Source organism: Lepidochelys kempii, chromosome 10, assembly GCF_965140265.1.
Source record: "Lepidochelys kempii isolate rLepKem1 chromosome 10, rLepKem1.hap2, whole genome shotgun sequence".
NCBI classification, from domain to species: Eukaryota; Metazoa; Chordata; order Testudines; family Cheloniidae; genus Lepidochelys; species Lepidochelys kempii.
The window spans coordinates 83,072,218-83,096,444 of NC_133265.1; the positions used below are offsets into that span (position 1 = coordinate 83,072,218).

General features: G+C 39.9%; 1 protein-coding gene across 4 annotated transcripts in view; it reads right to left on the reverse strand.

The window, feature by feature from the left end:
- Window positions 1-24,227, reverse strand: part of MORF4L1 (mortality factor 4 like 1) — a 41,274-nt gene that overhangs the window by 5,375 nt on the left and 11,672 nt on the right. The window contains exons 3-13 of one of the 4 annotated variants that reach the window (XM_073304519.1): window positions 19,430-19,497; window positions 18,617-18,668; window positions 17,844-17,899; window positions 17,114-17,140; window positions 16,611-16,697; window positions 15,699-15,779; window positions 12,291-12,353; window positions 7,626-7,651; window positions 6,897-6,985; window positions 5,720-5,821; window positions 3,163-3,251 (exon numbers count right to left, since the gene is read on the reverse strand). In XM_073304519.1, coding sequence (XP_073160620.1) covers window positions 3,163-3,251; window positions 5,720-5,821; window positions 6,897-6,985; window positions 7,626-7,651; window positions 12,291-12,353; window positions 15,699-15,779; window positions 16,611-16,697; window positions 17,114-17,140; window positions 17,844-17,899; window positions 18,617-18,668; window positions 19,430-19,497 — 740 coding nt within the window. The remainder of the gene's footprint in view (window positions 1-3,162; window positions 3,252-5,719; window positions 5,822-6,896; window positions 6,986-7,625; window positions 7,652-12,290; window positions 12,354-15,698; window positions 15,780-16,610; window positions 16,698-17,113; window positions 17,141-17,843; window positions 17,900-18,616; window positions 18,669-19,429; window positions 19,498-24,227) is intronic. The other 3 variants (XM_073304520.1, XM_073304521.1, XM_073304522.1) reach the window with 3 other exon arrangements.

A 24,227-nucleotide genomic window follows, 5' to 3' on the forward strand; every position in this document is an offset into this window, starting at 1 on the left:
GTCTCACTCTTCCTTCAGTTTAGGCCACACAGCCTCATCGGCTCCTGAGTCTGAGCTTCAGCACTCCTGCTTTACACCATGAGCTGTATTCAGTGAGTCCAACTGAGACAGACTCCTGGTAGAGGCTGGTCCACCCTTCCAGGATTAATGCACCTCACCCAGTATTTACAGTCACACAAGCAGCGTTTTCAAACCAGCAGGGCTTATTAGGCAGCTGGAAGACAGCACAGGAAGTCCTGAGGTTAGCACAGAGAAACAAAGGTTAAAGCACAGTCCATTCTGGTCAGTCCAGAGCCCAGCCATGCTGTACTGAACTCCATTTTCAACGGAGGAAGGGGGTGTCAGTCCAACCTCCTTAGTTGGTTCCCAAGTGAGAGAGAGAGCGATCTCAAGTTTCTTCCAGAACTCACCTTCCCCTCAGTCTTCTGTTCTCAATTTGGGGTTTTTGCTTAGCTTCTCTGCTGAGAGGCAGGGAAATCCATGAGTTATTGGAGCTTGCATTGTCTTGTTGACCAGGGTTGGTTTCAACCAGTTCTTTAACGACTTCACTCCACCCAAACAGGAAGGGGACACACGCCCTTTTGACCCTCAGAGACCCTGAGAAATAATTTAATCCTCCCCCACTCCACCCCCACATCGGGTAGCCATGCAAAGGTGAGCAGGAAACTGAGGCACATATTGGCTTCATACGAAATATTACAAACTGTTCCCACTTCATCACACATAACTTCGCCTTCTGTACAAAAGAGGTCAACTACTGCATCTCTCTTAACAGAAGAGACACTCAGTCCTTATCCCCGTAAGGAAATTCAAAACGTTGAGGTTACTGCTTTTAACTTTAGACTTCTGTAACATCAGCAAAGAACATAAGCCTTTCACATCAAACAGATTTAACATTTGAGGGAAAGTGCTGTGCTCTGCATAGGAGTAAGGAAGGGAAAAAGATGTACCATCCGGAGAAAAAAATTCTCTTCCCCTCAAGTTAGTTTTATTTCTACAGGGTTCACTTACCATAGCGAATCCATTAAACCAGGCTATTCTCCTGACATTTTGCAAGGAGTCCAATAATACCCAAACAAGAGGTCAGGACACATCAAGAACAGGATGGAAGACATGGAAGTTCTAATGCCATGATATAAATCAGTGTCATCCTCATCTGGAACACTAGTCACCCAATCTCAAACGATATTGTAGAATTAAAGGCGTTTTCAGAAAAGGATCATGAGAACAATTAGGAACGTGGAAGACTCATTGATGAGAGATTGAAGGACTGATAGTTTATCTTTGAAAGTAGACGTAAGAGGGAATGTGACAGAACTTTATAAAATGAATGACATAGAAAAGGGAGATTGGGAGCTTCTGTTTTCCCTGTCTCAAAACAAAAAAAAAAAAGGGGGCATTTGATAAAACTGAAAGATGGCAAATTCAAAACTGATAAAAGGAAACACTTCCATGCAATTCAATTAGACTGGAATTCATTGCCTCATGATTTAATGGAGGCAAAGGGATTGGACCATTCACTTGGAATACAAGCATACCCAGCATTCTAGCAGTTAATACCAACAAAAAACCTTTCAGGTCTTAAACCAATCTCTATTAGTAATTAAGGTACGAATTTCACGGAGGGTACATTATCTCATATCTGCAAGCTGCAGGGTTTCTTGTATCTTCCTCTAAAGCACCCGGTACTGGCCACTGTGAGAGACAGGATACTAGACTAGATGAACCCCAGTTCTAATCCCTAGGTTTCTATTCCCACTGACATCATGTGGGTGTTTATTTCAATGGACATTGGATCAGGCCCTAGATCTGGTAGAATCCCGTAGGAGCCCTTACAAGATGCACAAAGAGGGTAAGATACTGTGCAGCTTCTTAGAAGGGCTTCCCCTCATGTGCCTTAAAGTGCATGAAAGAGCATTCCAGTAGTGTCCAGCCCTAGAAAAATCCACTAAAAGAACTAGAACAAAAGCTATTAAGATTGCACAGTTAAGCACTCAGAAGTCAGAAAGTGTAAGCTACGGTCTTGCAGGAAACTTAAATAGTGTATAAAATAGGGGGCAATGCTAAACAGGGCGTTATAAGGGAAACGCTAATCAACCTAAGCTATTCAGAGCCACTCCAACTATAACAATTATATATAAAGACATGCAAGCCCAATTTTCAAAAGTGTAAACCTAGATTTTGGCATATACAGGAGCACAAGATTAGCCACCTTTATGAACAGCACTTTTAGCAACTGGACCTTGTGTTACATATACCAATAGAAGGAGAGAAACAAGCAGGTACATTTACACTGGTATTTTCAAAGAAGCTCAAGGAATCAGGCTTCTTTGAAAATTCCAGCCTGACAATTTGGTAGCACAGAAGTTATTTAATTATTCAGATTCACTTCTTGATTTGCACTGCAGGTACTCAAGTACCATTTGTATTTAACAATTTCTGTGGTTGCTGTGAGATTGGGAGAGGTTTCGATCAAACTGAACTCCAGGTTGTATTTCAGCCTTCATTTTAATTGTAACCAGTAGTCACTTTGTGCTATAGCCTTCATTTGGGGATTAGAACGTTCCTTTCAGGCTGGGGACTGGTCACAAAGGTGAATGACTATAAATGGGAGTCGGAGAACCATCAACTCGGATTAACTCTCTGCTGCTGTGTTCTGGATTTGCAACCAGGAGGCATAACTGACTTGACTCTATCCAAATCTAAAAGGACAGGGCCGGAACTCCTTGGTCTAAGCACATAGCTGGAAAGCTGCAGTTTGACCACCTGACCACAGATGAGACACTTTAAGGATGGGTCTGAGGGGGAAGCCATCCACCACCAGATAACGAAGAGGAATGGAAGAGGAAGGCAGCAAGAGTGGTTTACCTTGCTTAAGGATGCTGAACAAACGCAAGGCTGACAAGAGCAGGGAGATCAAATCAGGTGGATTGTGTTCATGGGTTTGCGGTTTTCCAAAGATCTAGAACATTCTAGTGCTGTTCCACAGTAAAGATCTGTGGTTAAGAAATTCCTGAGCTAAACTGGGCCCAGGATTACGTGTGGTCCATTTACAAGGAAGCGATGCTCATCCAGGAAGGGGGACTGGGACAGGCTGTAACAGTCAACAGCAGAAAGCCATTTTAATGGCTAAGACATGCCTTTTAAAATGCCATTACTTACTTATTATCAGTGTTTCCTCGTGATTTCTTGTAGCTTGCGTAATCCTCTAAAATTGAGTCAACGTTCTTCTTGGCAGGAAGATAAAAGAGCTATGAAAATCAAAGAATAAGTAGATGGACTAATGCAAATAGTCTCACCTGCAGAATATTTGTGTCTGCATACTGGTTTTAAAGTACTGACAAATACAAGAGGACCTTTGTAGAAAATAATTTTTCTACAACATTCAGCTGTTGAGAATTTGGAGCTAGGATTTTACTTAACCATGAAGGTATTAAATCACAACTAATCATTCCATCAAGTTTGCCCCTTCTCTTTTTGCATGTTACATGCTTTTCAAAAGTCATCTTTTACTGTTTGACTAAGCAGAGCTCCTCAGAATTTAGAATATGCAGCTATGAATTCTAGAACATCAGCAAACAAATCCCTACATGATCTAGTGGATATAGGTAGGAATTACAGAACTCCTCCCATCCAGGGACAAGACGGAGCACCACAATATCTTTATGCATCAAACCTTGCCCACTATTTTAAGTTTTATCTAAAATAAAGTATTCTGTTCTAAATCTAATAGCGGATAGCATTGGGTTACACACAAGAATCCAGATTCTTCTCTTTTGGCTCCCTACAGATATCAAGGGCTCCTCATTTCTTGTTCACTCTCTGCTAAGATCTGCTTGCTGACAGCAGACATATTTCAGACACCACTGAGCACACCCTGTATGTTTGTAAATTGTAATGCATGCAGGTGGAATGTCTATCTAAAGAGGGCATCACCCAACTGTACCAGAGCACAGAGAAGCAGAGGAGTTACTATTCAAATGCATGTGCCATTAAGGATTTTAGATTCTATGTTTAACACTGTACATAGAAGCCATTATATATACACATACAAGCCACAATTAAACTGTATATATTAGTTACTATACTCACTTTTCACTTCTGAAACATGAGCTCAAATACAAATCTTTTGTCACACCTGGATTCAATGAGCCAATTCCTTTCACAAGAGCATTCCAGTCTGAGGAGATTCAGAAACTGATGTTCCCAGAACTGGAAAAAGTACTGTACTGAATACCACTACTAAAGTACATTTTCAGAGTTGCATGGGAAAGTGTCCACAGCCTTATTTCAGGCTCAAGTCATGGCTACTCATCTCTTAAAAATGTGACTTCTTTTAAAAGCAAAAGGAAGTAGTTGTGGTAGACTCTTACAGGCAGACCCAAGTTCGAGATCCACCCTAGGCTTTGGTGTTCTCTCAACTCCTTTCCTATCCCGAAGGTTAATCATAGAAGCATAGGACTGGAAACAGCCCCCAGCACTCAGGGCAGGACTAAGTAACTACTAGACCATCTCTGACAGGTGTTTAACCTGTTCTTAAAACCCTCCAATGATGGAGATTTCATAACCTTTCTAGGCTTAACTATTCCCGTGCTAACTAGCCTGACAATTAGGAAGTTTTTCCTAATGTCCAACCTAAACCTCCCTTGCTGCAATTTAAGCCCATTGCTTCTTGTCCTATCCTCAGAGGTGAAGAACAAATTATTCTTCTCCCTCCTCCTTGTAACAACCGTTTACATACTTTAAAACTGTTATGTCCCCTCTCAATCTTCTCTTTTCCAGACTAAACCCCAATTTTTTCCAATCTTCCCTCATAGGTCATGTTTTCTAGACCTTTAATCATTGTTGTTGCTTTTCTCCAATTTGTCCATCTTCCCTGAAATGTGGCGCCCGGAACTGGACACAATACTCCAGTTGAGGCCTAATCAGCGTGGAGTAGAGCAGAAGAATTACTTCTCGTGTCTTGCTTACAACACTCCTGCTAATACATCCCAGAATGATGTTTGCATTTTTTACAACAGCGTTTCACTGCTGACTCATTTAGCTTGTGGTCAATTATGACCCCCAGATCCCTTTCTGCAGTACTCCTTTCTAGGCAGTCATTTCCCATTTTGTATGTGTGCAACTGATTGTTCCTTCCTAAGTGGAGCACTTTGCATTTGTTCTTATTGAATTTCATCCTATTTATTTCAGGCCATTTGTCCAGTTTTGAATTTTAATCCTGTCCTCCAGAGCACTTGCAACCTCTCCCAGCTTAGTATCATCTACAAACTTTGTAAGTGTGCTCTCTATGCCACTAGCTAAATCACTGACGAGGATATGGAACAAGTCAATGTCTGTATAAAATGCTGCTATGGACCAACTTTCTCTACCAGCTAAAATGAGTATGTATCAAAAGGCAAACAAACAGCCACAGGCAACATCATGAGTTTAAAAGGGCAAGCTGACATTTTAGTTTATGCCTGCCCAGACTTAAGAAGCCTCCAGGATGTGCTCTTAACATGCAGCTCTGCTGAACATCACAGGTGACCTCTGGGAAGAAACCAGCTGGTACCTACAACCCAGTCAAATAAGCCTCAAGTAGACATAATACCAAGTATACCTTCAAAAATAAACCAACACATTCCCCCAGCTGGAAGGAGCAGAAGTTCCAAACTGTCAGCTGACATCAGTCTACATGCTTATAGATAAAGGATAATTTTCACAATGTGAGGGTTACCTGTTTTTGCCTGGTGATCAAATCCCAGTCATCAACAAGCCATGGTTTCAGCTCTTCTGGAATTTTTACCTTTACTTCAACTCTGTTCATAAAGGTTTCTTCCTGAAGAATCAACAAAAAAAAAAGTCATCCTTCTTTGGTCATTATACCCAGGTAAGTCTTAATTTTCCAAAATGTAGCTATTACATAACAGTCTATCAAAAGACTCAAGACTGCAGCTGCTATTGTTACCTCAAAATCTTATGGAGCGACAAACAGTTCAACTCTTGCCAGTTCAACTCTGTTAGACAAAGCTATCCCCATGGCAGCACTTCAAGTCTAAGATATTAACTTTACAAAACTAGTAGAGCTTTTCCACTTGAGAGCATTACTTCTCTTTTCTGTTACATTACCTATTCATTAATTCATGCTTACACCACCACTTTGTTGAACAGGGACAACAGTCAATAGTTACAGCTAATCATAAGCCAGCTTTTAAGTAGTCGCGTAACTATGCAACTTCACTTTGTTACAAATGCCTCATGCAGTGCTGACGGCCCAGTGTCACCTCTGACTCTAGACCCACATGTCTGATATTCTTTAAATGCTATTAAATAGATCTATTGACAAATTAAGTGTTTTCCCTCCAACCAAAAAAAGTTTAAGACCACTTAAATATCAGAATTTATGAAAATAGATTTTTTTTTTTTTTAAATAAAACTGTTAATGGAATAGTTAAGTCCCACAGCTGCAAACATCATCTCTGAAATACTTAAGATGCAGCCTCAACTAAAGCAGTGCTTCGAGATGGAAAGAACAAACTCAAAGCTCTCCGATTTCAGTCTGAAAGCTGCTCACAACGATAGCATGTTAACTGGTGGCATTTTCCTCCATATACTTATCTTTTGCCAGAAGCACAATGATAGCTTGGAGTGCTAGGTCTGGAAATTCTGTATTAAACAGGGATAGGACGCTAACTCAGGTAAATACATTACTCAGAATATTTTTCCCCTGCTTCAATTACTGACATATTTGTCATGCATTTGTGACCAAAAAGATAACACAGATCAAAAGCTGCAGATTTCAACAGGAACTTGTTTAAAAACCAGTAACCAAAGACTGAAACAGAACTACCGAGACAAACCATTCAATCGGTTACAACTAAATGGAGAGTTACTACAGAGTTAAAAATACATACACTTTCAACCGTGGGATCTACTCGAGCCCTTTTCTTCCTAGGAGGCTGGGGAGTCTCGCTGGTACTGCTGCCTTCCCCAATTCCAGGAGCTACACATACAAAAAACAGCTATTATTTTGTTCGCAGATGCATTTTATATCTACACTAACAATAGTATTTCTACTGACATTTTCACTAAAGGACTTGTTTGACTATACGCAGGTCTCAAACTGCAGATGAATTCATTGTTTTCAATAAAAAAAATCATTCCCCCTCCTGAAACATCCCCTACATTGATAACTTGGACACAAAGATTACAGGTTACAATGCAATATAAGTTCTATTGCGGACCCACTCTTATTCCTGCATGTCCCCACTATGCTACAGCAGCTGAGCCTGGCCAATATTCCACACTGAAAGAAAGAATACCCAACACCTGTTTAATCAGAGAAAGAACGATTCTACTGCAGAACTGTTATATGCAAACAATTTGTGTTTTTAATTTGTAAGCAGTCCTGACCCTGACAGACATTTCCATTTGTATGATTTTAATGCTTCCACCTGGTTAACAGCCTAAAATCCGAGGCAAAAAAGTTATTTCATAAACTTAGTTGGGCAGATCATCAACCAAGTAAATGATCATAGCCCCAGTGAAATTGGAACTATAGCAATTTACATCAGATGAGCATCTGTCCCAGTAGATCTTCCATTATGTACCAAACACTAACTTACGAATAAAAATATGCTTACTTTTCTGTTTGTTCTTTTTTGTTTTCCTGCAAAAATGGAAAAAAAAAACCATTTAAAGTCTTAAGGTACCATAAGAAATAAGTCTTAATTTTTGTGGACACCCATACACAAAGATCTCTAGAAAGTATTTAAAAAGTTAATCAATAGGCAACTTGACCCAGTAACCCAGGACAATGAACAAAAGCCCACCAACCTGCTTGACTACATAGCGAGAAGAAACTAATAAAATAAAGGAAGGTAGAGGTTGTCACTAATGTAGTGTCATTTACTTTCTCCAATATAAATATAAAGGTACAACCAATGAAGTTAAATGGCAACAAAGTCTAAACTGATAAAAGCTATTGGTGGCATGCTCTTAGCACCACAGTTAATCCTATGCCATCTTTTTCCATTTAATAGAACATTTACAAGACTTTTGATTGGAATGGTAGTGTAAAAGTAGATTATATAGGTGGGGATTAAAAAACCCACAATGCATGGCTAACTGATGGAATTCTCTGACACACAATAGAGGCCAAGAACTATTAGTATTCAAAAGAGGTAGTGACATTTATTTAAATAATATCTACAGTGCTGTGCAGAGGTGATACTTCAAAGTTACCTTGGGTAACGTGCATATCTTGGGTAAATAAAATTTGTAGCTGGCCAGTATTTCAGGTATTTACTATCATAAGCTCAGTGCTGTGAAAGGAATACAGCTTGATAGGGAGGTTTATAAATTAATTAAATCTCAGTCTTATCTTGGGTAAAATTGGCATGTTTTAGTACTATCACCATAGATGCAGAGGATGAGAAAAAATTAAAGTAAATGGCAAGGTCAGATTGATAAAGATGTGTGAAGCTAGTATGGATTGTCCTTCACATCTGCATCATGATTGGCAAGAACAGTTCACTACCATACTCACACACCACCAGACACTGTTCAGCACTCGCTCTGCTCCATGTACCTTTTCAGGTTTCTAATTGAAAGGCAAATCTTTAGACTGTTCTCTAAACCCATTACACTTCAGAACAGCTTTTCATATTTTTATGCTAAACACAGAACTGAACAGAGAAATCATTTCCATGAACAACTAGAAAATCTAAGTTGGTTACTTTAAATGAAAACATGTAAACCCCCTTCAACTAGTTTTCTTAACATTCACAAATGCAGAATGTGCCTAAAATCATATAAATTATGCCTAAAATGCAAAATCAATCACATACAAGCACAGTTGTTTTCTAGGATATAGACAACTGCCTGTGTTACGTATGCATCTGCTAGGCCAAGCCACTGGTTCAAGTTGTCTGGATACAGTCCTAAATAAGATCTTAACCATAATTCTGTCACATTCATATTTGCCTATCATCTTCAAGGGCAGATTTCTAATACTACCATGACTTAGTCCAGATAAATTTGGATGATGGAACAAGAACTATCTGTCATAACTGTTTGGGTCATGTTCTTTATAATGTGATGACTAACAAATATGCTCCCATGCACTAAACATGTTGTGATTTTGTTCCATACTGTAAGAGTGAACCTTCAGAAATTCAGTACAGTGTCAGGTCAGGTCTCACTCTATTCATATTTTAGACACCAGTAAGTCAGTGTTCACATAAAGAACCTTTTTTCACAAAGGAGCCTCCATTTACACTGTTTTAGGGCCCAATCCAACATCCACTAACGTCCAGTTGGCAAAGAATCAGGCCACTAGTGAAGCTGCTTGTGCATTGGGTTTTCCCCAACAGCTTCTGAACTCTTACCCTGTATGTGACTAGGTACTACCTGGGTAACAAAAGGGGACAAGCAGAGCCACCACAGAAGTGGTGGGGGTTAGGGAAGAAGAGGCATTATAAGAGTTACTTTTTTCCCCCTACATGGGGCGCGTAAAATGTATCAAAGTGTTTTGCAGATGTGAATGAGGAGAGTTAAGGCAATAGATCACTTCGCTTCCCACTGAAATGCAGCCACAAACAAGGTGGAATAGCTTTCATCCTATGTCAGTTTGTGCGGGGGAAAAAATAGAAGCAGACAGGCTGAATGTCACACAAGTGGAATTCTGACCAGAACACAAAGGCAAAAAAAGTTACTCTTAAACACACCAACTAGAAGCAGAGGCCTGGGGGGGTCTTTACAATCCATAAGAGAACTGGAGCAATTGTGATAATTAGGGAATATAAATTAAAGCATTTAAGAACCACTGCAATTTCTCAGAACAAAGAATCCTCCTACGTCTGGAGCGGTTCTGTTTTTTGCACGACCGATATGTACAGTATAATGCAGGTGCCTTGTGCTCTCCCATCTCTCGGATCCCTAAATTTCAAAGCTATTGCTCTGTATTAGGTCAAAGTGACTATCATTTTGCAAAGTCTAACAGACAGTGGCAGTGCAGCAGGGGACTACTAAAGAAGCAGCAAGACACCAAGGTCTCCTGTTGAAATAGGTTAAAAATAGCTCACTAGTAACAGGTAGCTTTTAAAGAAGTAGCTGCTCTCTGAGGTTTCTGTGACCGCCAGTCTGCCGAAAGAGTCACCTCTACATCGTACAAGGCTGCGCTAATCACTACTCTCTATAGTAAAGGAAGCAAGACACCTTAGTGAAAGGTTTATTACGAACAGAAGTAACTCAAAGTTTTGTGACTGCAGCAGTGGAGGAATCGGCTTAATCCCGCTGTTGAAGCAGCACTGAACAGCAGTCTTCAATTTGACATTTACTCAGTATCTTTCACCCTGAAGGATCCTGAAGTATTTTACAGGCTACATAGACAGGAAAAACTTTACCTACTACTGAAATGCAGTCCTCTGAGCCTGAACATGGCAGCTGTTTAACAGCATTACAACTGAGGACAGGAAGTGAACCTCACTAACCAAAAGACTGAAAGGTAAATGCCATTTTAGTGACTGTCCAGAAAGCAACAGGGTTCTGGGGCCTTTTAGTGATGTCTGGTTTTCAACTGGAGTCTATATTTTCAGATGCAGAATTTTAATGGGCATGTTCTAATCTAGCAGTGGGCAAAAGAGTTTGAACAGCTCATCTTCCAGAACTCAACCACATCTTGATAACAGAAAACACATCTAAGCAAGATTTCGTTTTCAAACACTCAACCTTAAAATATAGTTTCACTTCATAATATCATGCTATGCTCTCATTCTGCCAGTGGAACAAATTATGCCACTTGGCAACAAGATGACTTGCCAGTCAGCCAGCTCAGAAATGCCACCTTTCCAACACCTTGAAGTGTACATGCGGAGAACTGCTTCCGACCATGTGAGCTTTCAGAACAGAGAACTGATACATGACCACAGTTCCCCGTTAAAAGGAAGTCCGAGTTTAACTCATCAGCCTTTTTAAATTCAGCATACAAGTTCTTGCTGTAGCATTAGGCAATAATATGAAAGTTAAAGCTCGAAATTAACTTCACATCTTAGGGACTTGAGTTCTATTATTCATGCAGCTTTACCTCATTTTGCTAAAGGTGGACACCTGAAACATACACATGTGTTTCAAAGGATGGGTAGAGCCTGAAGTCTGAATGTTCTATCAAAGGGAGAAAAATGTAAACAAATTCCAATTCCCAGGTTCCTAAATTGTCAACGCAGTTGCCTTGGTAGCACTTCTGGCCAGAGCTGTAGCAAATCATGCTAATTAAAAAGAACCACAAGACTTCTATTTCCTGACTTCTCTAACAGGTTTGCCGCTGGCTCTTGTGTTCTGATTCCCTAAAAGTACAGCATGTCTTTCTTCACATATTCCAAAGCACTGGCTGCCTTCTGACTGCTCGCTAGCTGTTCTAAGTGAAAAAACTTCTGTAGCTAGGTCAGCCATGTCAGAAGGGCAGAACCCCCGAGTTGTCCAGGGACAGCAACCAGAAGCCTGCAATTTTGCAGAGAAAAGTACAGGGAAGTTTATCTCTAGAAAATGTTAAGCCTGTTTTTTTGATAGCCAACTGTCACTGTATGGCATTCTTCCCATCCGTAAGAACGGCACCATAAAACAAATTCGTATTATTAATACAACTAGCACATTACAAATCATTGTATTTGGTTAAAAATTACTTAATACCCTCAGCATACTTTCTAACATACAAACTATAGCAGGTTACAGAATAAGTATTTTGAAAGTTCCCAAATCCATAGTTACATGAGACTCAATCCTTACATTCACAACACCATCTATGAGCAAAGGCCAGAACTTAGCCCTACTGATGTCAATAAGAGTTCTGTCATTGATCTCAGTGACACCAGGACTTCACCCTTTGGTAAACAGGTAGCAGACCAAGACTAGTCTTCTAAAACCACCAATTTCTAACACACAAATAAATAAATGGAAGTCTTAAAGTTAAAATGTCTGCAGTTCCTTTTTAAATGGATGCACAGAATTCTCACTGAAGAGCGCACATCTCATAGGTTTGTATACTTTCAATTGGCACAGTGCACATGTTTAGAAATAGGTAAGAGCTACTAGCCCATACAGACTTTTAAAAATAATTTTAAGTAGCAACTGTACTTTATGGAGATGTTGTCAAAGTAAGAGTTACTTCCACAGTTGTTACCTGTGTTATCACCAGCACCTTACATTATTGCAACTTAAGACTTTAAGAGCCTATAAAAGAAATCTACAAAAGCAAGGAAATTTGGATTTCAGGATGAAAATCCTGGTGTGACAATCCATCCTTAACTCACCGCGTCGATATTGTAGGGGTCTCCAAACAGCAAACTGTATGCGCTCCATCTCGTCTGAAAAATCTAGGCACAATGGGGGTTGAGTTAAGGACAGAGTGTCAGACCTGATATTTAGCCTTTAAGAGAATCTATTTAAGCTTCAAAAATTTACCTTTTAGAGGACGTTAAAAACACATTCCACATCCCTGGAGCATGATACACATTTACATTGTTATTTCCTTGCTATATTGTTTGGGTCACTGAAGAGCCAAATTTTTGTTGTTGTTGTTGTATTTTTAAATTAAAATTTTTCTTTTTAGATTACAGGCATCCTCCAAGGATGCTACAGAAGGTAAATTCTGAGGCCTAAACAGATTGACAGTGTTACCCCTTTAAAAATGTGGTTAGATCAATTACTTTCCCTCCCCCACTAACCACACTCTGCATCTGCAATGCCCCTTTGTTTTTTAAAATGCCAGTTATGGTTTCTTTAAAAGAAAAAACCCTTATTTTAGTAGTGCAATTTGAGAGGATATATTTGCAGTTCTCAGATCCCATCTTCACTTTCTGGCTTAAGTGGTCCAAGAGCCACTGTTCTGCAACTCTCTGCCCTACAGTCCCAGGCACAGTGTTGGGATACTATCATGGGGAAGTGATTTCTCTTCCTCAGTCTCCATCAGAAGGGGACAGGGAGAGTTTCTGCTGTTGAAGGAAGCCGTGGTACATCCAAGCTGCTAACCGAGGAGAAAGCACCAACGGTGCTGACAAACAAAAGCGAGGAAGAGCAAGTTCAGTGCAAGAGGCACAAGGCCCTTATGCTAAAAAGGTACCTTTACTACCATGAGGTTAGGGCCCTACCAAGTTCAGTCATGAAAAGCGTGTCATGTACTGTGAAATCTGGTCTCCCCCCATTGAAATCTGGTCTGTGTGCTTTTACCCTATACTATACAGATTTCACAGGGAGACCAGTGTTTCTCAGATTGGGGGGTGCTGACCCAATAGGGAGTTGCAGGGAGGTCACAAGGTTATTTTAAGGAGGGTTTGCAGGATTGCCACCCATACTTCTTGGCAGACAGAGAGCAGCGGCTGTTGGCCAAATGCCCTGCTCTGAAGGCAGGGCCCTACTGGCAGCAGCATAGAAGTGAGGGTGGCAATACCACATCATGCCATCCTTATTTCTGCGCTGCTGCTGGCAGCAGCTCTGCCTTCAGAACTGGGCTCCCAGCCAAGTCGCAGCCCTCCAGCTGCCCAGCTCTGAAGGCAGGGCTGTCGCCAACAGCAGCAAAGAAGTAAGGGTAGCAGTACCACAACCACCCCTACAAAAACTTTGACCTCCCCGCAACTACTTTTTGGGTCAGAATCCTTACAATTACAACTACCTGACATTTCGGATTTTAATAGCTGAAATCATGACATTTACGATTTTTAAAACCCTATGTCCGTGAAATTTACCAAAATGGACTGTGAATTTGGTAGGGCCCTACATGAGACGAACGATAGCATCAAAAGCCAGTTCACTATTCCAATAACATCTTCCCTTTTCATGGATTCCTCTTATTGATCTGAAGATCCATCATTGATTAACTGTTCCCCACCCCAAAAATGAGAGACTCTTATCAAGGTTTAGGAGGACAGTTAACCTACCTATGATAGTGTCCCAGCTACTATGGGACACTATCAACCCCAGTTTCTGTTCTGGGGCAACAGAAGAAGAGATACATCCTCCTCTCAGATGCTGTTTCAACCGTGAAGCAAAGCCAGGGCTTGAAAACATGGTTTCAAAATTACACAAAATAAGACAGGCTCTTAAAGAAAAAAGCCCACACCAGAGTGGTGTTTCTGATGTGCTTTATAACTAGAGTGATTGAGAGGGTTATGATAGCAACTTTGAATTTCATTGCTTTTCTGAGAGAGTTAAATCTTTAGGGGTCACTCCTGCTCACCTTACTCTCACAAGCCATCCCAGTGAATTCAACTGGGACTGCTCACATGAGTAAGGCTAGCAGGAGCTGGTCTCTAATCTTACCATTAGGAGTGTTCAATACCATGCAAATTAGGAGTGGGAAAAGTCAGAACCCTGATCTCAAAAGCATGGATACATATATTCATGATATTAGTAACCATAACCCTGTTATGGTAACAGAGCAACAGAGAAGCACAACTGTACTCTTACCAACTTCACTGTCCATAGAATCAAGTGCACTAGGCCCTTCGACAGAAACACCAGCTCCTGTCAGTTTAAATCTATTATGCTAACTTAATAGTGTTACACTAAAAGTGTCTAAACACTTTTGACATCAAAATAGAAGATCCAAAACAGAGATACATATTTCATAATGCTAAAAAATCACCATCATCAAAAGAATGATACAGGACCTAAAAAGGAGATTTGAAACTGCCATCAAATGCCTTTATTTTTAGGAAATGGTGTCAAACCTTAGCCAGGTTTGTCTCTCTTGACAAAGACCAAAAAGCAAATCAAGCTAGGAGCTCGAAGTATCACATTAGCAATGAATACCTTCAAAAATTAATCAAGCCCACCACCTTCTGAAATAAAATATTAAAAGTACATTGTGGCTACGAGTCTGGAGCGAATTTTGCTCTAACATTAAGTGCCTGGATGTAACTGAGTCTAGATATAACACCACAATCCTAGTCACTAAAACCCTACAGATGGAACTGAGACGATCTGTTGATTACTTGTGAATATACGTTTGTTTTCTAACGAACACTTGAGCTTGGGTCTGAGTCTCTCAAGCTTGCAATTTTAACATGCAAAGCCATTTTGTTTTAAGACCCACACACGTACTTAGCATTATTTTTGTCCAAAGAAATAGAATAGTTAAAGAACAAAATGCAAAAAATGCAACTTGTGGTAAATAAGCTAGTATTCCATGAATGGCAGAATATCACAAAACTTCGTTTGCATCCTAAACCATCCTTTAATAAATATACACCATGAAGGCAATATGAAATCTATTCTTTTGAGCTACATCCCTGTCTTCAAGGATTCTTTATTACGGTTTGCGTGACCAGGGTTGATTCTGCCATTCCATGGGGAAATATCAGTTTCACTAAGATCTACCATGTGAAATATGATGTGCCCTTATAACTTTTGTTCAATAATTTACGAGAAATTGTATGTAAAGACTGGTGCAGAATTTAAAAACGTAAGTGCATCCAGTCATGTAGTTTCAGCAACATGTGGGTCCTGCATTAGTGAACAGTGCATTGAGAGAAGGTTTTGCTGGATAGGTAAGTAGTTTGTCACAACAGAAGCACTCCATGTTTATAAACTAACAGTTCTTTGAATTTTAAGCAAAGATTTTGCACTTTAAATTTAACCTCTGGAAACTCACAAAAGAGTGCTGCTTAAGATTTAAGAGTAATGACTAATAAGCAAAGATAATTTTTAAAAAAGCTTCTTACACTTCAACATTTTTCTGTTGCAGACCAGATGTCTTCTTGCCTGGAGCAGCACCTCTCATCTTGCCCTCTGCATATTGTTCCCTTTAAAAACAAATTCAGCAATAAGAGTTTACTGTAAGAGAAGCTATTATCTTTTCTAAAAGGTAAGAGTCCATACAAACATTTAGAGAATTTGTAGTGAATGGGTTTAAAGAGAACAGACACTGAGGAAGCTCCTTCATGACACCGGGGGGGGGTGGGAGAGGAGGAGGAGAAAGAAGAATCCAACTACTGACAAGATTGAACTTCATTATATAGTTCTGACCAACCATTTTTACTTACACATGGACACCCAACTCTTCCCCACTCCTCCCAATATTCAGAATTGAGAAAGAAATACACGGGAGCTGCTTCAGAAAGATACCTACTAGAAATATTTGTATTCTAAGAGGTCACTTTTTTCCAGAATAAAAAAGCATTCATATGGATCAATACATGTAGAGCCATCTTATAAAAAATTAGTCTTCAATAAGAGGACATTACTATTTTACAAGATATTTTAGGTGACTATTACATATATATACACACACATCTATGTTTTATTTTGAGATACCACAAAGTCTCCTTCATTTAAAACTATTTTACCCTTTTCCTTGCAACTTAAAATTCACATACTTCAGGGTTTTGATTACAAGCTATCGGGAAGTCAAGGAGTAGTGATCCATTTGGCTGAAAGATTATGAAGATAAGGACAGGTCCACGTTAGAAGTCTGAAGACAGGCACAAAAAACAAAAAAGGGAAAGACAATATGACTACCACATTCCTTCAAATCTAAAAAGCCCATCTACTCCCTTGGAGATTTATTTCTTGGGCTGAAGCACTGTAAAAAGGAAATCATGGTAAGTCAAATCAGTCTATCACAAAATACTTACTGATTGGCCTTTTGAAGTTCTTTCTGTTTCTGCAGATTCGTGTCCACGTATTTGAGCACTCTGCTTTCTGGAACCCATTCATCCCAGCTGAAAAATTAAACCATCATTCAAAAACACTACATAATTAAATTCTGTTCCCAATAATCAATTAAAGACTTCACAGGATTTGAGACTGAACTTTTGCTTCTGTGGTAAATCATGAACTGGCACAATTGAAAGTGTAAGTTACCAGATAAAATGCATTCCCACTGATTGAAGCTCTAACCATTTCTCTAGGACAAAGTGAAATTCAGTCTTTCCCGCAGAGGTTGCCAATTGTGAAAGACTCCAAATCTTAAAATTTCCTTAATTTTTTTTTTAAGTCCAGTTTTTTTTTTAAAAAGTGCTACACTTACTATAACATGGGAAATCTGCAGCCATAACTAATTTATGCAGCAAGATAAATTTACTGTATCTTTTCCAACATATTTTATAGGTGAACAAATTCAGCAATAAGATCTTACTGTAAAAAGAAGAGCTCTGATTTCTCTCTGTAAAGGAAACCAAGATGGCATGAACATTTGAAAAATCTGAAGTAAATGATTTAATATAAACGTATGTTGGAGAAATTGCCATTGTAAGCAAGCAAATTCCACTTTGATAAAGTGCAGATAATCTTTCAGCAATTTGACAAAGGATTTTAAATTAAAAGCACATTAAAAATGGCCATGTGAAATTATGTACAAGTTTTTCAAAATATATCAAGTTGTATGTTTATTTATATAAATGTGTATGTAATATACAGAGCTTTGTAAATTAGAGTTTCTCAACCATTCATTTCATGGTGAAGTAATGATCTCATTGCAAAAGTTGTCAAGCTTAGAATGTCAATATGGTAAAAACAAGTTCACTATAAGTCTTCAAGATTCTTAAGGTAAGTTTAGTGTGCAAGTATTACAAAAAACAAAAATAAAATACATCCAACTGTACATACATTAGAGGCTATATATTTAGGATGAGGCCTTGGTGAAGTATTTAAGCCACTTGATCTTTGCTCCCAAAGTTTATATTGTTGCCAGAAACCCTCAATAGAAGAAAACTGTACAACTGCGTGAGAATGTATTATGCTATATATGACGTGAAAACTACTTCCTACCAAGGCTTGCAGAAAACACTGGAAGCCAAGCAGTTTAAAACTCATGTATTATAGAGAACCATAGCTTAATTATAAAGTCATAAATTAAAAAGCCATACAGTCCCAGTTGTCTAGATGTTGCAGCAATGCCACTTTTAATGGAGATAATTGGAAGCTTGGAAAAGCAAGAAAATAATCAAAGGCAAACAGTTAGTGCAAGTGGAGAAAGACAAGAAAAAGTCATTTGACACAGCCAGTGACACCCACCACTACCGATTAAATAGAAAAGAATGGATTTTAACTGACCCCAAAGAGTCAGCATGAACTTAGCAGCAGGCACAAGCGTTCAAGTTCCAACTTGTTACACAAGTGTTTACATGAGGACACTCCTTTGGCTGTTTACTGCTTTGGAGGAAACATTTTTTGAAGATACCAGATACCAAAACATGAAGTTTAACTTGGACCTCGCTACATGCTGACCAAAAAAAAAAAACAAAACAAAACAATTCAGTCTCGTGTGTCCACAGTGCCTTTTTCAGAGTATATGGCAGCAATGTTCACATGAACCAAAACGACTCTGAAAACTGCGGTCTCTGAAGGAGACCGGGAATATGAAATGCTGCTGCTAAGGAAAAACAAGTATTTACTGCTCCTACACTCAGTGTTAGACCAAAGAATATAGTTAAACTTGAACTGAGCAATAAAACTGAGGGCAGTCTAGTAATATTCTCCTTTTGAAAATAAGAACACTTCGCAACCTGCAAGCGCCATGTGGATGCTGCATCACGATTGTTTACAGAAAGCTGGTGACCAAGAATAGGAACAACTTGTAAGCAAAACATTTTATCAATGATGTTGTTCTCAATCCTTATTGATCACCCAAAAAACTCACAAGAAATATACTTGCAATTCCAAAAGCAAGATGCTCACACGGACTTTTTAATCTTTGGAGACATGAAAGAGAAGTTTTAGTTCCTGAGAGGAAGAGAGAAAATTCTAAAATCTCATCATTTTTACAGAAAGGAAAACCTTGTAACCAGCTTTACTACAACCTTCCATCACCCCTGACCTCAAACAAGTTTCTACCCAACAGGCAGATGGTGCAGTAGAGACTGAAAGCCTCACTTATCAGAACTTAGGGCACACACCCTCTCATCTATTCTGAGAGCAGCCTTCCCCATCATGCCACGAATCCTACTCCCTTTTACATCACCTGTAGTACTTGATTACATAAACAGAACAGATGTGTCTGACAGGAGAAAGTACTGCTCCACTGTTCAACACGCAGGGATTGTCCCATATCCCAGTAAACAACAAAAAGTTTGTTGTATCCTATATCTTCAAACCTAGAAAACATTGAAAGAGTTCTCAAAATGGGTAGTAGGCTGTGCACTGGACTGCTGCGATAAGGCAACCTAGTTAATCTAGCAGCACTTTGAGCTAGTTTGACTGTCCAACTGATGCACCAAGGAAATGTGCCTTTAAAAACAAAACAATTATTTGAGCCACATTAGCTCTGTATTATTCCAGGCTTTAAACGGTGAGGCTTTGCTGCAGTTCATTGACTTAAACCCAAGTTAATTTCTGAGCTTGTGAAACGTCTTCCATTGACTTATGCTTGGGAGTGTCAGTCCATCAAGTTAACTCCATCTTGGGCAATCAATAAAGGAAAATTAAGTCTCGTTTTCAGAGACTTATTACTTACTTTTTATTCCAACCGCTGTAATGTATAAAGTATTTCACTTGTTTGTCCTTTATGGCAACCTTTACACACTGAAATAAAGAAGAAAGTTGGGTTAGCAATAGGATTTGGGGAAAAAGAAAAAAAATCTTTGGAAGACGGATTAAAAGCTTTCAGTCTAAATACAAAGATTGCCGTGCAAGCCACTGAAGTATTTGGCAGCAATGTCACCACAGACTAGAAATTTTCCAGCAAAAAGATACACACAAAATATTTAACTGAAATACAAAGCCTATAATAATGTATCAGAAGGGCTATATAAGCAGAATAACTAACTGATACTCAGCTACCCAGAGGTTTTTTGAAAGGCTTAATAACTTCTATTAGGAGGAGAGCAAGAGAACATGCTGCTGAACAGAAGACACAAGGAGCAGGTCACTTTAATCTCTTCAATACTCTCCAGATGGCACCAAAAGTCAGGTTTACATAGTGAATGACTCAAGGCTTGTCTCACTACCACACTGCGGGTGTCTATTAAGCAGGTCTAGTGAAGACTCACTAAATCAACAGCAGAGTGCTCTCAGGTTGACTCTGGTACTCCAGCTTCCCAAGAAGAGTAAGGGAAGTCGACTGGAGGGCATCTCCCATCCATGCAGTGCAGTGAAACCACCACGGTAAGTCGACCTAAGCTATGTCAATTCCAGCTATGTTATTCATGTAGCTGGAGTAGCTTAACTTAGGTCAACTCACCCCAGTAGTGAAGACAAATCCTCAGTATCATTGTTCGCATGCATACCCCTATCTCAGAGTTAATTACAGGAGAGGACTTCACAAAAGTAAAGAACTATTTTGGATTTCTGCAGCCACATAGCAAGCTCTACATTCAGCAGTAACTGTTTGCAGGCTGAAAAATTTCTGAAGGATAAAGCTTAGCTTGGTCTCACTATACTAGAGTGAGGTAACCTAAAACATTCCAAGCCCTGAATATCTGATCAAGGTGAAGATAAACTGTTGTTGTTACACACTTTAGCTAAGATAGAGTATACAATAAGAGTAAAACATAGGTAATGAGTATAAAGAGTAAAACAAAATAAGCTGCTGCACCAGACTACAATACTATTCGTAGATTCATAGAATAAGGCCAGAAGGGGCCATTAGAGCATCAATTCTGACCTCCTGTGCATCACTGGCCATTACATTTCACTCACTTACACCTGTATTAAACCCAGTAACTTGTGTTTAGCTAAAGTATATCCTTCCAGAAAGGCATTCAGTCTTGATTTGAAGACATCAAGAGAGAGAATCCATCACTTCCCTTGTTCCAACAGTAAATCACCACCACCATTAAAAAATTGTCCCCTACTTCCAATTTGAATTTGTCTGGCTTCAGCTTCCAGCCACTAGTTCTGCCTTTCTCCATTATATTAGAAAGGCCTTTAGTACCCAGTGTTTCCTCCCCATGAAGGTACTGATCCACTAATCAAATGCTCTCTCAATCTTCTTTCTGATAAGCTAATCAGATTGAGCTCTTTAAGTCTCTCACTGTAAGACATTCTCAAATCACTTTGGTGGTTCTTTTCTACTCCCCCTCTCCAATTTTCAACATCCTTTAAAAATGCTGACACTAGAACTATTCTAGTATCGGCCTCACCAATAGAATATACAGAGGTCAAAATCACCTCCCTACTCCACACTCCAAGTACCTCATTATCCCTGTGTCATATCACATCACACTAGGTTAGGTTAATTGCTTGGTCACTAGGATCCCTAATTTGTTTTCAGAGACACTGCTTTCCAGGATACTATTCCCCCATTTGGCTGGTATGGCCTGCAATCCTTGCTCCTAAACACGACCTTGCATTTGGCGGTGTTAAAATACATTGTTTGAATGGGTCCAGGTAACCAAGAGATCCTGAACACTCTGTACAACTGCCCTGTCTTCATCATTTACCACACTCCACCAATCTTTAGCTACATCCAGACTGAGAGCGCGAGTCTCCTGGTCCTACACACACTTTCCCTACCTCTGACTGACCTACTGGGAGCATTCCTAGCAGCGCAGCCGCAGCACCATGGGCAGAGGTGACACAGCGTAGCTGTGCTGAGTTCAGAACCAGCAGTTTCAGGCAGGTTTGTACTTGGCACAGCTAAGTTATGCCTCTGCTGCTGCCCTGGCTACTGTGGCTACACTGCTGTTTAGACTCCTGCTAGCTCAAGGAGGGCTAGCGAGAGCACGTGTGCACAACCAAGAGAATCACACCCCTACCTCACATGTTAGTGGTAGATTTTGTGTCATCTACTGATTTTATCAGCAGTGATTTTATATTTACTTCCAGATCATTGATGAAAAAGATATTAAATAGCGTTGGACCTAGCATCAGTCCCTGCAGAACCCCTTTAAAACACCTCCATTTGATGATTCCCCAGTGACAACTACTTTGAGAGCTGTCATTTAACCAGCTGTTAATCCATTTAACATGTGCTCTGTTGGGATTTTATAGTGCTTAATTTTTTTTTTAATTGAAGTGTTGTGTGGTACTAAGCCAAATGCCTTACAAAGGCAAAGTATATTACATCTGCACAGTTATCTTTATCAACCAAACCTGTGATCTTCTCAAAGAACGAAATCAGGTTTGTTTAACAAGACTGTTTTCCATAAAACCTCGCTGACTGGCATAATATTCCTAGCATTCAATGCTGTATTAACTGAATTGCATTTTGTCCAGGACTGATGACAGGCTAACCAGCCTATAGTTACCCAGGTCTACCAGCTTGCTCTTTTTTGCATAGTGGCACAACACACACACACTCCTAGAATTTTCCTAGTATTCCAAGATTTATTAAAATCAGTGGGCCAGAGATCTCCTCAGCCAACTCTTTTTGGACCCTTGAGTGCAAGTTATCCACACCTGCTGATTTAAAAACCAATCATTCATCCCTAAGAGTTTACAAACCATCTAAGTGAAAAACACAGATTAGAATGAAAAAGGCACGTGAAGTTCAAGTCAATCAGAAGGGCAAATTTTGTGGACCCCAGTATTTTCCTTACCAACTGATCCTTTTAACCTGAAGCAAATACTCACCAACAACCACATACCACACAACAGAACCACTAACCCAGGAACTTATCCTTGCAACAAAGCCCGTTGCCAATTGTGCCCACATATCTATTCAGGGGACACCATCACAGGGCCTAATAACATCAGCCACACTATCAGAGGCTCGTTCACCTGCACATCCACCAATGTGATCTATGCCATCATGTGCCAGCAATGCCCCTCTGCCATGTACATTGGTCAAACTGGACAGTCTCTACGTAAAAGAATAAATGGACACAAATCAGATGTCAAGAATTATAACATTCATAAACCAGTCGGAGAACACTTCAATCTCTCTGGTCACGCAATCACAGACATGAAGGTCGCTATCTTAAAACAAAAAAACTTCAAATCCAGACTCCAGCGAGAAACTGCTGAATTGGAATTCATTTGCAAATTGGATACTATTAATTTAGGCTTAAATAGAGACTGGGAGTGGCTAAGTCATTATGCAAGGTAGCCTGTTTCCTCTTGTTTTTTCCTACCCCCCCCCCCAGATGTTCTGGTTTAACTTGGATTTAAACCTGGAGAATGGTCAGTTTAGATGAGCTATTACCAGCAGGAGAGTGAGTTTGTGTGTGTATGGGGGTGGGGGGGATGTGAGAAAACCTTGATCTATGCAGGAAATAGCCCGACTTGATTATGTAAAGAGTTGTCACTTTGGATGGGCTAGCACCAGCAGGAGAGTGAATTTGTGTGGGGGGGTGGAGGGTGAGAAAACCTGGATTTGTGCTGGAAATGGCCCACCTGTTGATCACTTTAGATAAGCTATTACCAGCAGGACAGTGGGGTGGGAGGAGGTATTGTTTCATGATTTCTGTGTGTATATAAAGTCTGCTGCAGTTTCCACGGTAAACATCTGATGAAGTGAGCTGTAGCTCACGAAAGCTCATGCTCAAATAAATTGGTTAGTCTCTAAGGTGCCACAAGTACTCCTTTTCTTTTTGCGAATACAGACTAACACGGCTGTTCCTCTGAAACCTGTTTTTATGGAAACAGACTGCATTAGTCTCAATTATGGAGAAAAATCATTCCTTCTACACTCCCAGCTGTCTTATATAGGGAGATGGAAGAGCACAGAAGGACAAAATAGTAGACTAAAGGAACCGGGGGGTGGGGGAGGAGAGAGGGAGGAGAGGAAATCAAGGATACTACATACCATAGACTACAGACTGAATTCTCACTTAAGATGCAACTTCTTTGTGCCACTCAGGCAGCACAAAGGGGTCAGATACTGGCTCTAAGTGGGCAGCAGGAATTACTCTGGCAGACAGTTCTTGCACCATCCACCTCACCTCCACCTAGGGGATGTATTGTGCAGCATGGGAGAGAAGAGAAGCTGATCATACTCTAGTGCGTGTGTGATGCACAAGAGATCACGCAATAATGGCATAAGATGGAGCAGCCTACAAGCTGCTCCAACTCACAGAGGAGTCTGGACTGGTGGCAGCAGAGACTGGCCCTCATAACTAGGAAGCCATAATGATTTCCCTGGCCATCACCTCCCCTCTCCTGCATCAGGAAGAGCTCAGATAGAGGAGGCAATCTGGACCCAGGTGCACACATTCAAAATGAGCCCATCTTCAAGTGCCAGGGGAAGGAACAGACTAAATAAAATGCAACAGATTGCTATTAGAACAAACTTACTGCTTTAAGTTTTGCATCCATTGCATTATGTTAGTCTTTGTCAGCCCAAAATTTAAAGAAAAAGATTTAGTGTCTTA